The sequence below is a fragment of the Nerophis lumbriciformis genome, linkage group LG17, assembly GCF_033978685.3.
Source record: "Nerophis lumbriciformis linkage group LG17, RoL_Nlum_v2.1, whole genome shotgun sequence".
Classification (NCBI taxonomy): domain Eukaryota; kingdom Metazoa; phylum Chordata; class Actinopteri; order Syngnathiformes; family Syngnathidae; genus Nerophis; species Nerophis lumbriciformis.
In genome coordinates, this window is record NC_084564.2 from 17,550,001 (window position 1) to 17,566,225 (window position 16,225).

General features: G+C 40.3%; 1 protein-coding gene across 1 annotated transcript in view; it reads left to right on the forward strand.

The window, feature by feature from the left end:
- The window catches only part of LOC133614567 (neuronal acetylcholine receptor subunit alpha-10-like), a 22,160-nt gene extending 17,141 nt beyond the window's left edge, over window positions 1–5,019 (forward strand). The window contains exons 4-5 of the mRNA XM_061972632.1: window positions 1,316–1,848; window positions 4,275–5,019. Coding sequence (XP_061828616.1) covers window positions 1,316–1,848; window positions 4,275–4,939 — 1,198 coding nt within the window. The 3' untranslated portion in view covers window positions 4,940–5,019. The remainder of the gene's footprint in view (window positions 1–1,315; window positions 1,849–4,274) is intronic.
- The last annotated feature ends 11,206 nt before the right edge of the window (window positions 5,020–16,225 follow it).

Here is a 16,225-nt window from a genome sequence, read left to right on the forward strand (position 1 = left end):
TGGACGTCGTGTCCTCCGGAACAAAGAGGAAAAGAACCATCCGGACTGTTCTAGGCGCAAAGTTCAAAAGCCAGCATCTGTGATGATATGGGGGTGCATTAGTGCCCAAGGCATGGGTAACTTACACATCTGTGACGGCACCATTAATGCTGATACAGGTTTTGGAGCGACAAATATTACCATCCAAGCAACGTCTTTTTCATGGATGCCGCTGCTTATTTCAGCAAAAAAATGCAAAGCCACATTTTGCACGTGTTACAACAGCGGGTACTAGACTGGCCTGCCTGAAGTCCAGACCTATCTCCCATTGAAAATGTATGGCGCATTATGAAGCATAAAATACAACAACGGAGACACCGCACTGTTGAACAACTTAAGCTGTACATCAAGCAAGAATGGGAAATAATTCCACTTGAAAAACTTAAAAAATTGGTCTCCTCAGTTCCCAAACGTTTACTGAGTGTTGTTAAAAGGAAAGGCCATGTGACACAGTGGTAAAAATGCCCCTGTGCCAACTTATTTGCAATGTGTTGCTGACATAAATTTCAAAGTTAATGATTATTTGTAAATAAAAATGAAATTTCTCAGTTCAAACAAATTAAGTATCTTGTCTTTGCAGTCTATTCAAAGTTGAAAAGGATGGATGGATGGATTTTCACAATGTGTTTGTTCTATTTTTGGCCAAAGTAAGACAAAGAAAACAATCTGAAGTTGTCTTTACTTTGTAGTTTTAATGTCATGATTTAAATAGTCCGGCCCCCGTGTGCACAGATTTATCCCTCCATGCGGCCCCTGAGCTAAAATGAGTTGGACACCCCTGATGTACAATATTACAGTATAGTTTACCGCTGCAGCAAAAAGAGGGGAGCATAAAATAGAGAGCAGATCCAGCAGAAAATAGACATTATAAACAAAGAGAGGTAGATGACATTGAAGTGGTCGGACAAATCTAAAAAAAAAAACCTGAGACTTCCCACGGTCCGGATTTTGGACGCTGGCGGGCCGGATTCGGTTTGGGGACCACTGCTATACTGTGTTCTTAGCAGTTATAAAAGAAGGGTTGTGAAGTTCAATTTGAGAAGAAAAATACACTTCTTCCTTTCAACTTTTGAAAAACTGACTTGAGTCAAATGTGCATTACTGTAAAGCCATAAAACACAGACGTAACAGCTGAGGTAACCAGTGCAACAGCTTTAAAGACTGTGCACCCGTCCTTCAGTTGGTGCACTTGTGCCTTTAAACACGTCCTGAATGCTCAAAAGTGCGAAGAATTTCTAATCCTGTCTTCCACTTGAGATATGTTTCTGATTCGTAGCGCTGACAACCACTTCACCGGCCCCATGGACACCAACGTGGTTATCCGCCACGACGGCCAGATCATGTGGGACTCGCCAGCCATCACCAAGAGCTCGTGCAAGGTGGACGTGTCCTTCTTTCCCTTCGACTCTCAGCAGTGCAGGTTTACCTACGGCTCGTGGACCTACAACGGCAATCACCTGGACATCCTCAACGCCATGGACAGCGCAGACTTGGCCGACCTGGTAGACAACGTGGAGTGGGAGGTTTTGGGGATGCCGGCCAAGAGGAACGTGATTCTGTACGGCTGCTGTGCTGACCCGTACCCAGATATCACCTACACCTTGAAATTAAAAAGGAGAGCGTCTTTCTATGTCTTTAACCTATTGATACCTTGTGTGATGATCTCCTTCCTGGCTCCTCTGGGCTTCTACCTGCCTGCTGACTCTGGAGAGAAGGTGTCTCTGGGTGTCACCGTGATGCTGGCGCTGACCGTCTTTCAGCTGTTGGTTGCGGAGATAATGCCACCCTCGGAGAACGTACCACTCATTGGTAGGGACAAGGGACGACCCATTGGCAAATGATCTCATCTATTCATATTGTTTATTTGCTACGTCCTGAAGCACCCATTTATCTGTCCAAGATGGACATTAGACATCCTAGTTGTATGGACTTATTGACCACCTGTCAATTACAGCACTGACACATCAAGACCGACATGTTCATTTATACCTGCAGACATTTACCAGTAATAGCATACATGGGGATATCAACAGGGTAGATAGTAAGGGTTAGGGTTAGGGATGTCCGAAAATGGCTTTTTGCCGATATCCGATATTCCGATATTGTCCAACTCTTTAATTACCGATACTGATATCAACCGATGCCGATATCAACCGATACCAATATATACAGTCGTGGAATTGACACATTATTATGGCTAATTTGGACAACCAGGTATGGTGAAGATAAGGTCCTTTTTAAAAATAATAATAAAATAAAATAAGATAAATACATTTAAAAAAAATTCTTGAATAAAAAAGAAAGTAAAACAATATAAAAACAGTTACATAGAAACTAGTAATTAATGAAAATGAGTAAAATTAACTGTTAAAGGTTAGTACTATTAGTGGACCAGCAGCACGCACAATCATGTGTGCTTACGGACTGTATCCCTGCAGACTGTATTGATATATATATTGATATATAATGTAGGAACCAGAATATTAATAACAGAAAGAAACAACCCTTTTGTGTGAATGAGCGTGAATGAGTGTAAATGGGGGAGGGAGGTTTTTTGGGTTGGTGCACTAATTATAAGTGTATCTTGTGTTTTTGATTTAATTAAAAACATTAAAAAAAAATAAAATTAAAAAAAACGATACCGATAATAAAAAAACGATACCGATAATTTCCGATATTACATTTGAAAGCATTTATCGGCCGATAGTATCGGCAGGCCGATATTATCGGACATCTCTAGTCAGGGTCTAGTCCTATGCACTAACACCAAGCCATTAAGAATCACAGGGCCTGTCCAAAGCACAGATGCAAGTTTAAAACTTGACTCACCTAGAAATAATCCCAGAGAAATACATGAAAAAACCTGCAAACGCTACTAAGGAAATGGCAACTTCCTTGGTATTAATTTCAAGGGCACTTTTTCAACAAAATTTACTCCAAAAGGATTGGGGCCGAGCTACTAATATCAAAAAAGTCTAAGATGTCAAACCCAAACATTAGGGACACAACCCCTGAAGGTCCCAGAGTTTGGTCAAAAGGGCCATCTCACCCTTGAAGGTCTCTTAACTCTGCCAACTACAACTTAACCCTAAAGCTCCCTGGGTTTAGCCATAAATGACTAAATGTCAAAAGGTACAGGTAAACCCAAAAGGTCCAAAATGTGCCCAAAGAGTACCAATTTTGGAAACATTTTGGATTTTTTTGGGACGCGACTAGTCCTGGGTGTATCCCGCCTCCCACCCGAATGCAGCTGGGCTACGCTCCAGCCACCCCCGCCACCCCTTAAGGGACAAGCGGTAGAAAATGGATGGATGGATGGAACTTCAAAAGTGCAAATGGGACCTTACAGGATAAAATGGGTGCAATTTGGACCCATTGGTAAACCGGAATAGGTATAGGCTTAGGAAAAAGTGACAAGAGTACGCCCAAGTCCTGAACCCAGATTCAAATATACCGAATTTGATTTGTATGGGACACCAGTGGGGCAGCACGGTGGAACAGGGGTTAGTGCATGTGCCTCACAATACGAAGGCCCTGAGTTCAATCCCGGGCTTCGGACCTTTCTGTGTGGAGTTTGCATGTTCTCCCCGTGACTGCGTGGGTTCCCTCCGGGTACTCCGGCTTCCTCCCACCTCCAAAGACATGCACCTGGGGATAGGTTGATTGGCAACACTAAAAAAATTGGCCCTAGTGTGTGACTGTGAGTGTGAATGTTGTCTGTCTATCTGTGTTGGCCCTGCGTTGAGGTGGCGACTTGTCTAGGATGTACCCCGCCTTCAGCCTATGTGCAGCTGAGATAGGCTCCCCCCCCGCGACCCTGAGAGGGACAAGCGGTAGAAAATGAATGGATGGATGGGACACCTGTGTTAATCAGTATGCTAATGTGTTGCCTGTCCTAAAGGAGTGAAGGTACAGTAGGTTTCACTACGTGGCAGCAACCACCAGAGGGCACAAGTAATTAAGGGCAAAGTGATAAAAGTGGAAAGTGGATAGAGAGCTCATACTTCTCAACAATAGTCAGCAGTCTGGACTATGAGTCACTTGGCATTTGACCGCAGCTACAGCTAAGTCTCAAGAGGAATTGTTGTAATATTGTTGGTAGTTAGTAGTGACTAGGAACCAGCACTGAATAACCCCAATGGCTGTGTGTTAGGTTCTTGGCCAGGAATTGAATCTGCAGATACAAAAAAATAAACAGGATGTACCAATGTATGGCATGTTTCTGTTGTCTGCAGGAAAGTACTACATCGCAACTATGACCATGATCACAGCCTCCACGGCCTTGACCATTTTCATCATGAACATCCACCACTGCGGCCCAGATGCCAAACCAGTCCCCAAGTGGGCCCAGAAGGTCATCCTGCAGTACATGGCCAGAATGTGCTTTGTTTACGAGGTTGGGGAGAACTGCATGTCTCCCCTGTCGGAGAAACAGGACGCTCCAGTGGTAAACCGCAACGTGAACGGCTTGGTGGGGCCCTGCACGGAGGACCGTACGTTTGTGACGGAAATGGGACAAGAGGCGGATCAGAGAGAAGGTTTAGATCAACTGATGACTCCTGATGGCTCCATAGGGGTCAACCCCACCAATCACTTCAACTACTGGAAGAACGGCGCCTTTGTGAGCGCGGATTGTGAGGGGTCGGGCAGCGGGAGGAGATGCCGGAAAGGCGGCGTTAGCGACGGCGAGCATAAAGGCACAGAGGCGTCCTATGACGAAAGGATGCTGCTGCTGCCCAACGTTGAGTACATAGCCAACTGCTACAGAGAGCAGAGGGCCACCCACAAGAGGACTGGAGAGTGGAAGAAGGTGGCCAAAGTCTTAGACCGCTTCTTCATGTGGTTGTTCTTCATCATGGTCTTTTTAATGAGTTTTCTCATAATGGGGAAAGCCATCTAAACCCAAATTATTCAAATAGGAGTCAAGCTGGAGAATAATCCTTATCTACTGTATTCTGTATGTCTGAATAGACGAACTGTACAGATAAATGATAAATAATAAATGGGTTATACTTGTATAGCGCTTTTCTACCTTCAAGGTACTCAAAGCGCTTTGACAGTATTACCACATTCACCCATTCACACACACATTCACACACTGATGGCGGGAGCTGCCATGCAAGGCGCTAACCAGCAGCCATCAGGAGCAAGGGGTGAAGTGTCTTGCCCAAGGACACAACGGACGTGACTAGGATGGTAGAAGGTGGGGATGGAACCCCAGTAACCAGCAACACAACACAACCGATTGCTGGCACGGCCACTCTACCAACTTCGCCACGCCGCCTATGCGTGGTCAGCACCACGCTGCATTACCTAACTCTGCATGTGCTTTAAAATGTCAGCTGCATTACTCTTTCTAGGATGTCCCCATAAAACGTTTTAACTTACGATACGACACCAATATTAAAGCCTTGAATATTTGCTAATGCCAATATTGATCCGATACATCAATATAATTTTATTTTTATTTTGTGGAATGTTACAGAAGGTTGGATCAAGTGAAATTATAAAACAATGGTAGGTAAGAAAACCACTAACCCAAGGGTGTCCAAACAACGGCCCGCGGGCTAAGTGCAGCCCACCAGCGCCTTCAATGTGGGCTTTGTACCGAGGATGTCGTTGTGGCTTGTGCAGCCCTTTGAGACACTTGTGATTTAGGGCTATATAAATAAAGATTGATTGATTGAAGATTGAATTTGGCCCTCGTGACATCATGAATTAAGTTTACAATTTGGCCCGTAGGGAATTTTCAATTCATTTTAAAAGTTTGACATTGTCTGCAACTCTGTCAATAATGACTGTTTCAGGGCAATGATTTTTAATTATGTTCTGGGAAGATCCACGTGCAGCATTTATTTATAGGACCTAATGCAAACAACCATCCCTAGTCATGGTGCAAAAAAAAAAAAATCCACCCAACACAATATGTCAACAGACATGGTCACACATAACACAATATAAAGAACGTCCATGCACCATAAAAAAAAATCTACATTTTAGCTGCTTGATATTTCTGATTGATTACAAAACTTAAAGGAGGTTGTCACGTAAGTAAACAATGTAGGAGTCAAATTTTTTACATACTCTTAATCTCCAATTATATTAATTACTAATTATACATCCATTATATTAATATACAATGTACATACATATGTATATATATATATATATATATATATATATATATATATATATATATATATATATATATATATATATATATATATACATACACACAATATCACAATATATATATATATATATATATATATATATACACACAAATATATATACATATACATATATATGTATATACAGACACATACATACATACATATATATATATATATATATATATATATATATATATATACACAGTATATATGTAAAGTTGGTATGGTTTGGTATATGTATGTAGTTGCTTCACATGCAGTTGGCATTCGGCCCTCGCCCATATTTTTTAGCCCAATGCGGCCCCCAAGTCAAAAAGTTTGGACGCCCCTGCACTAACCTATTTACTATTACCTATGTGGAATGGACTTATGCTGTCTTTTAGTTAAAGTGGAGTGGTAATCATATTTTTTTAGCGGCACCTAGTGGCCACAATAATTGATTAAGTTAAGCTCCCGACACAGTAAGAAGCATAGACGTTTGTTACTGGATACTTTCTAATACGCTTCTACCTTGGAGACTTTGTATCTGTAAGTAACAAACAAATATGATTATTGTGATCCCTGTTTGTATTGACAAATGTGGTGTTTAAGACTGAAGTATAGTTCAATTAAAGATACTTACCACGTATGCCTCGCGTGTGTGCTATTGTGTGCTGAGCTGTTGTGCCCATAATGGCCTACAATATAGCCTACCATTTTTACCTTTTGTAAATTACTTTACTGAAATACAAGAAAAGACCAACGTTGTGTGTTTTAAGAGAACATTTAGATATTAACTGGTTGTAAATAATGTAAATAATTCAATGTATATACTCTGATGATTATCTTGTGTGATGACTGTTTTATGAAAATAGTATATATCTGTATCATGAATCAATTTAAGTGGACCCCGACTTAAACAAGTTGAAAATCTTATTCGGGTGTTACCATTTAGTGGTCAATTGTACGAAATATGTACTTCACTGTGCAATCTACTAATAAAAGTTTCAATCAATCAATCAATCAATGTCCAGCTCTGCACAAGTAAACATTGCAGGACATTTTGGATGCAAAACCGATATAATTGGATGCAAAACTGATATAATCCGATAATTTGTTTTTTGCCGATATTGAACTGATATCCGGTATCAAAATCAGATCGAGACACCCCTTGTCTTTTCACCTTTTGAATAATAAAACTACAATACAAACCAACTTACTGTAGGATTGTATAGTAGACATCTTCAATCAATCAATCAATGTTTATTTATATAGCCCTTAATCACAAATGTCACTAACAACATCCTGGGCTCAGATTCCACATCAGGGCAAGAAAAAACTCAACCCAATGGGGACAACCAGAAACCTTGGAAGGGACTGCAGATGTGGGGACGCCCCTTGGGTGACCGGTGCAGTGGATGACGAGTGGATACAGTTAATAATGTGAGAGTCTGGTTCATAGTGAGGCCAGCAGTGGATCCTCTTGTATGTAGACAAGTCAGCAGCACAGAGAGCTCTCTAACTGATGGTCCACCCCAGGTCCCAACTTGGAACAGCTAGCACGTCTTCTGTGGAAGCTGATCTGTGGCCACCTGATAACCTCTCCGCACAGGAGAGGGGGGTAGAGCAGAAAAGGGAGACGGCAGATCAACTGGTCTAAAAAGGGGCATATCTAAAGGCTAGGGCAGGGGTCGGCAACCTTTACCACTCAAAGAGCCATTTTGACCCGTTTCACAAAATCAAGAAAACAATGGGAGCCACAAAACTCTTTTTAAATTTAAAATGAAATAACACTGCATACAGGTTTTTTTTTTTATTTGTGCTATGTATAAACCAGACATGCGGCCCGCGAGACGTTATTTCGCAAGTTCTGTATGAATGGCGCTTGACAGCGTCATACTTGCCAACCCTCCCAATTTTTCCAGGAGACTCCCGAAATTTAGGGCAAGTATTCTCTCGAATGTCTGCTGATTTTCACCAAAACGACAATAATAAGGGCCTGCCGGGATGGCACTGTCTTTAGCGCCCTCTACAGGCTGTATAAACAGCGTGCCAGCCCAGTTACATGTTCAATGCGGCTTCTGCAGACACATATAAGTGACTGCAATGCATACTTAGTCAACAGCCGTACAGGTTACACTGAGGGTGGCCGTATAAAACAACTTTAACACTGTTACTAATATGCGCCACACTGTGAACCCACACCAAACAAGAATGACAAACACATTTCTGGACAACATCCCCACCGTAACACAACATAACAAATACCCAGAATCCCATGCAGCACTAACTCTTCCGGGCTACATTATACAGCCCCGCTACCACCAAACCCCCCCAACCCCCCCTCCCCCCTCCGTGCGTCCGTTAGAGGTTGGCGGGGTTTGGGGGGGGGGGTTGGTGGTAGCGGGGGTGTATAATGTAGCCCGGAAGAGTTAGTGCTGCATGGGATTCTGGGTATTTGTTCTGTTGTGTTTATGTTGTGTTTATGTTGTGTTACGGTGCGGATGTTCTCCAGAAATGTCTTTGTCATTCTTGTTTGGTGTGGGTTCACAGTGTGGTGCATATTAGTAACAGTGTTAAAGTTGTTTTATACGGCCACCCTCAGTGTGACTTGTATGGCTGTTGACCAAGTATGCCTTGCAGTCACTTAAGTGTGAAGGGCAGAGCCTGCATACAACATGTGACTGGGCCAGCACGCAGATAGTGTAAAATCGGACGCTACAGGCACGCCCTCAATATTGTTTCCCCGGGAGATTTTCGGGAGAGGCACTGAAATTCGGAAGTCTCCAGGAAAAATCGGGAGGGTCAGTAAGTATGCAGCTGAGCGCATCAGAGTGATCAAAGAGCCGCATGCGGCTCCGGAGTCGCGGGTTGCCGACCCCTGGGCTAGGGTGTATAAATTAGTTTTAAGATGGGATTTAAATGCTTCTACTAAGGTAGCATCTCTAACTGTTACCGGTAGGGCATTCCAGAGTACTGGAGCCTGAATAGAAAAAGCTCATTAGCCCGCAGACTTTTTTGGGGCTCTGGGAATCACTAATAAGACGGAGTTCTTAGAACCCCGATTTCTGTCTGGGACATATGGTACAATACAATCAGCAAGATAGGATGGATCTAGGCCGTTTGGTATTTTATATGTAAGTAGTAAAACCTTAATCTGGCGTGTTGGTCAGCTTTAGGGGCATGTAAAGTTGGGTGTTATCAGCATAACAGTGAAAGCTAACGCCGTATTTGCTTATGATGTCACCTAGCAGCAGCATATAGATGCTGACGAGTGCAGGGCCAAGAACCGAACCCTGTGGAACTTCTCACGTTACTTTAACATACTCCAAGGTCACGTTGTTATGGGAGACGCGCTGCATCCTGTCATTAAGATAGGAGTTAAACCAAGAAAAGGCTAAGTCTGACATACCAATACATGTTTTGATACGTTCTAATAAAATGCTATGATCGACGGTATCGAAAGCAGCGCTGAGATCAGGTAGCAGCAACATGGATGACGCATCAGAATCCGTATAGTGATTTGCCCTGAAACCAGACTGAAAGGGTTCACAGAGATTGTTAGACACTGAGTGTTCATTTAGCTGATGTTCAAAGATTTTTTTTTGAGGATTTTCGAGATAAAAGAAAGGTGGGACACCGGTTGGTAGTTTACCATGAGGTCAGAATCGAGGTTAGGTCATTTGAGCAGAGGATGAATGACCACCTTTTTGAATGCTAGGGGAACAGTACCAGAGGAAAGTGATAAGTTACTAATATTTCGCATTGATGGTCCTAATATTACAAACATCTCCTTGATAAGTTTCCCAGGAAAAGGGTCAAGTAAACATGCTGTTTGTTTTGTCCCTGTTACGAGTCACATGAGTTCTTCTAATGTTATTTCTACAGAAAGAGAGAGGTTATTTTTCGAGCTCTAGATCCGTCATACATACATTCGTATCTGCGTTAATAGAACCCAGTTGGAGCAAGGACGCGTTATCTTTAATCTACTTTCTTACGAGTTCAATTTTCTTAGTAAAGAATTTCATAAAGTCATCAGCCGAGTGGGTGGTCCCTTGTTGGGTTAGCGAAGCTACTGTATTGAACAAATATTTAGGATCGTTTTTATTGAGGCGGATAAGATTTGAGTGGTTATTTGTTTTAGCGCATTTACAAGTTATTAAACTATCCATGCTTGATGGAAAACCTCAAGTTTAGTCGCACGCCATGTGCGTTTCAGCTTTTGTATACATGAGAGCTCCGGTTTCTTCTGTAAACCAGGGAATAAGCCTTTTAAGGGCCTTTTTCAGCTTTAGCGGTGCTATAATATCATTGGCGTTGCGCAGGGCATCGTTAAAGTTGTTAGTGAGGTTATCGAGAGAGCCCACTTGAGTCTCCGTCAGGTCCAAAGGACGTCGCCAGCAGCAATTAGAAGATCAAATTAATTATGCAGGCCACTCAGGGTCCATAATGTCCATACTGTGTCTCCTGGGAGGGACAATTAGTCCTAAACGGCCCTGCCATGGGCATTGTCTGTGTGTCCACATGCCATGTTTCAATTAGCTCTTTGTAAACTGATTTGGCAAAATTATTTGTATTTTTTTTACATTGTCCATTAAACTCTTTTAATACTAAATTGTGTGTATTGTTGTTAGATCAAATAAAATGTGTATTGACATTGTGTATCTGTTTAAAGTAGTTTAATTATTTTTGAAAATGTTGTTTTCGTTGTGATGGATGTTCAAATTAAGGGGATTGGGGAAAGAGTCAACTGAGACTGTGCCATGACACATAAGTCACATTTCCAGCGTTTAACGTTGAGAAAACAAAAACATCAACATGTTGTCATGCTGCGTTGGCGACTTCCTCGGGGTGTCATTAAACATTCGACACTAACAAATAACAATGCCATTAGCCACCAGAGGTTGTAAAAAGCAGGCAGGGGAATAACTAACAATGTGAGACTCTTATTAACAATAACAATATTTACTTAAACCCCAGGGGAGCTCATTAATAAAGAAGGTGTTTTGACCAAGTAATGAGGATGATGACATATTCTCTAGTGTATAATAGTTGGCAGCGTCCCTGTAGTTGAACTTATTTTTTTAATTCACGTTCATGTTGTCATTATTTAATATAATCACTTGATATGAGATTTTACATACAGTATAAACCCCATTAATGATAAGGAATTTTATTCAAAACACATTTTATATTCCTGGAATCTCAAAGTGCTACAGAGCAGAGAAGAGACAGGCAAGAGACAAATAAAACGCCTAAAATCTCAAAATAAAAAGTATAACATACAGTAGCAACATCAATAACAGTTAAAGGAATAATCTACAGAGACTTTTTAGCAAAATGCTTTTTTAACAAGATAGGTTTTTAAGTTGCTGTAATCACAAATGTCGCTGTATTTCAGCTTTGAGATGAACAACCTTTTAAGGTCAAATATTAAAGAATATGTGTATAAAACTATTTTAATTGCCCACAATTGTCTATATTTTAAATTTTCTAAGGTACGTTTGATACATAAAAATTGATTGACAGTCACATTAAATATTGTATTAATATTGCAGCCATATTTGAATTTGAATTTGAAGTATTTATTTCAAACCTGCACAGTACAACAACACACATTTTTTTTTTTTTTTTTTACATTTTGGCAGAGACATTTATGCAAGGCTTGATATCATATCAATTTGACAGTAATTAAAGTAAGTTGTAATGTAAATAATATTTTACGTGTTGTTTTTTACAGTTACAATATCAACAGTAATTGGGATATTTACAAACATTGATAGATTGTTGTTGGTTTTTTTTTTACTTTTTTTGTTAGTATATGATATTCACTGTACAATTGTTTATTTCCTTAGGAAAGACGCAATGTTAAAGGATAATATATTGTATAATATTGTGAAATCATTCCAATAAATGATGTCTTTAAAAAGGTATTAGTTGATTAAGTGCAATTATGAGATAATGTAAAAGTTTGTGCTTTTTACACATTTAGCATGCAGTTGATACCTAAACTGCAAAATTAATAACTTTAATTCACTCTCTTGTAAACAAAACTAATAACAATACTCTCAAAAATGTCATTTTGCCATACAGTAAATCCCTACATAGATACAGATTTGTGATACGAAGCCATTTCTAATTGAAATAAATAATTCATGACGACCAGGCTGAAGGCTTGACTCCGATTCCATCTGTTTTATTGATCATTTCGCATTATTCCCGGAGGTGTCGGAGGCAGATATTTTCATATATCCGTATTTAAGTGTTAGTTCTTTATTTTCATAATCATATTACAAAACAGCTAGTGTTTTTCTTCCAATTGTTGCGTTTGGACCAGTTGTTCCTCCCAGGGAATTCAAGTTTCTGGTCGCTCCCAAGCTCTTTACGACACTTAAAGCTGAGTAGAAGAACCACCAGAGACAGAATAGGTATTTTGTAATATATTTGCAAAGCTTTGTAAACATAATGAGACCAGTCCAGCATAGAACATTCAATCGCGCAGCTAAGATGGTCTGATCTAAAATATGGAAACCTTCTATTCTATAAAGTCTCTCCTCCGACAGAGGGAACTCACGCAGTCAAGGGGAGAACATGCAAACTCCACACAGAAAGATCCAGAGCGCAGGATCGAACCCAGGACCTTTGTATTGTGAGGCAGACGCACTAACCCCTCTTCCACTGCCTAAGCACATGCCTAAAATAATTTAATCGGCATTTAGAAGTCAATGGAAAAATTAGAACCATCAAATACGTGTACGCTTTATTATCTGACTAATCGTTAAGATAATTGTTGACTAATCAAGTAAAGCATATTTTAAAGATAAAAATAAATATACAGTAAATATATAATAAATATGTAATATATAGTAAATAAATAGAACTAAAGAAATGCACGTTCTATGCAGCCTTGAGGCCCTTCGGCAAGCTGTTCCATAGACGGGGGCCATAATGGTGGAAAGATGCCATCCCGTAAGTTTGTGTCCTGACTTTTGGAAGAATTAGAAGATGAGTGCCAGAGGATGTCAGGGTCTGCGAAGGTTCGTAAGGCAAAAGCAAATCTGAGCGATAAGACAACCAATACAATAAAAACAATTATAAACCATAAGAAGAACCTTAAAATTGATCCTGAAACACACGAGGAGCCAATGCAGAGATTTTAAAACTGGTGTAATGTGGGCCCGCTTACACTGTTAAAATCTAATTTTGGCAAAGCCCGAAGGACCATCCCTGTGTGTCGCCAAAATATCCTGTAGAAATGTGCCTACGTCAGCCATGAAGTTGGCATGAGGCACAGCACATTTCCACGCTCACTTCACTCTCGATGCATCTCATCTTTGAGACCTGTTGTGCTTACATGCACATTTCACTTCAAAATAAACCCCGACAGAACTTCGGATAGAACTGTTACCAACTTTTGAGAAAATAAATATAGTGCATTTGTCAAGACTGGGACTGCGGCGTGGTTTGTTCTCCCGAGGTGCAAAAGATTTGGACCATACGTGGCGCGAAGGGGAGTACATGATTTATTTAAACACTATAACTACTAAAAAAGGAAGCAAACAAAAGGCGCGCACAAGGGCGGAAGTACAAAACTTGACTATAAACACAAAACTTGCACAAAGGCAGAAAACTATGAACAATTAAACAAAACTTGCAAACTATGGCATGAATAAAGAAAACTTACTTGGACGAGAAACCGGCATGAAAAAAGAGCAGCAAGGGTCATAAGGGTGTGTGGAGAGTGTGCAGAAGCATACATGCGGGATGTCGCCAGGAAGACAAACTGAAAACAATGAACTTAAATACTACAGACATGATTAACGAAAACAGGTGTGTGACTCAAAACGTGAAACAGGTGCGTGACGTGACAGGTGGAAACTAATGGGTTGCTATGGTGACAAACAAGAGTGCACAATGAGTCCAAACGTAGAACAGGTGAAACTAATGGGTAACCATGGAAACAATACAAGGGAGTGAAAAGCCAGAAACTAAAGAGTCCAATAACTAAACAAAACAAAACATGACTAATACAAAACATGGTCACACAGACATGACAGCATTTAAGTAAAATATGAAATAAATGGGCAGCACGGTGGAAGAGGGGTTAGTGCGTCTGCCTCACAATACGAAGGTTCTGAGTAGTCTTGGGTTCAACCCCGGGCTCGGGATCTTTCTGTGTGGAGTTTGCATGTTCTCCCCGTGACTGCATGGGTTCTCTCCGGGTACTCCGGCTTCCTCCCACTTCCAAAGACATGCACCTGGGGATAGGTTGATTGGCAACACTAAATTGGCCCTAGTGTGTGAAAGAGAGTGTGAATTTTGTCTGTCTATCTGTGTTGGCCCAGCGATGAGGTGGCGACTTGTCCAGGGTGTACCCCGCCTTCCGCCCGATTGTAGCTGAGATAGGCTCCAGCGCCCCCCGCGACCCCGAAGGGAATAAGCGGTAGAAAATGGATGGATGGATGGATGAAATAAATGTTCCTATAGAACTATATCTTAACCTGCAACTTTTCCACTTCAGAGAGATCCACTCAAATATTAAACACTGAATTGGTAATCTTACTCTTGATTTGAATCATATTCAACAATTATATCTCACCTACGTAAAGTTTACAACCTTGTCAAATGGTACGAAACATGTTAATCACAAATATTATTATTTATTTAACGTAAACCTTAGGCTTAGGTCAGGCTGATTAGAAAAACGAGTACCAACCAAATATATTGCATGAGAACGGACTCGTGAATAGCAGACGAAAAATTAATGTACATACAATTATGTTGTACTACAATAATAAGGAATATTTTTCTCTACTAAACTGTCAATACAATTTAAGTGCAAATAAAAATACAGCTTCACCACTTTAGTCATAGTTTTTGCACTTTAGCACCAGACTTCTTCTGTTTGATATTGTCATTGAAATTCAACGATTTGGTGCATTTGCAAACAGCTAAAATGATGTACAAAGCAAACTATAACCTGCTACCTAAGAATGTACAACAATTCTTCTCAACAAAAGAGGAGAAATATAACCTTAGAGGAAAATCTAATTTAAAACATGTGTATGCTCGTACAACACTTAAAACCTTTAGCATATCTGTATGTGGAATTAAATTATGGAATGGATTAAATAAAGATATCAAACAAAGCACCAATATGATTCAGTTTAAGAGACTGTTCAAACTACAAGTGTTCACAAAGTACACAGAACAAGAATTATGATGAACATCTTGAACCCTTTTATTTTTATTTTTTTATTGAGACAAAGATTATTTATGTGTTTAATATTTGTTTGCTTACTATGGTATAATATTTATATATTTTTTGTTCTTCACTGTTCTGTTACAGAGAACAAGGAAATGGGATACAATTGCCATGGTATGAAAAGGGGTAGGATTAAATAAGCTCTGCTTCTTCCTACTCCTTTTCGGACGTGCTGTAATGAAACAACTGAAAATGTGTGATGCATTACGTTGTATCGTATGCATGTTCCAAATAAACTGAAACGGAACTGAACTGAACTGAATTACTGCCACGAGTGGTGGAAAAGTGCATTACAACTGAGCACCACTGCGGCCCAATCGGAAGGACCACAGCTGAGAAACAGATATTTTGTGGCGGCCCTCTAAGGCAGTGTTTTTCAACCTTATTTGAGCCAAGTCACATTTTTTGCGTTAAAAAAATGCGGAGGCGCACCACCAGCAGAAATCATTAAAAAACGAAACTCAGTTGACAGTAAAAAGTCGTTGTCGCAATTGTTGGATATGACTTTAAACCATAACCAAGCATGCATCAATATAGCTCTTGTCTCAAAGTAGGTGTACTGTCACCACCTGTCACATCACCCCCTGACTTATTTAGAGTTGTTTGCTGTTTTCTTGTGTGTAGTGTTTTAGTTCTTGTCCTGTGCTCCTATTTTTGTGGCTTTTTCTCTTTTTTTGGTATTTTCCTGTAGCAGTTTCATGTCTTCCTTTGAGCGATATTTCCCGCATCTACTTTGTTTTAGCAATCGAGAATATTTTAGTTGTTTTTA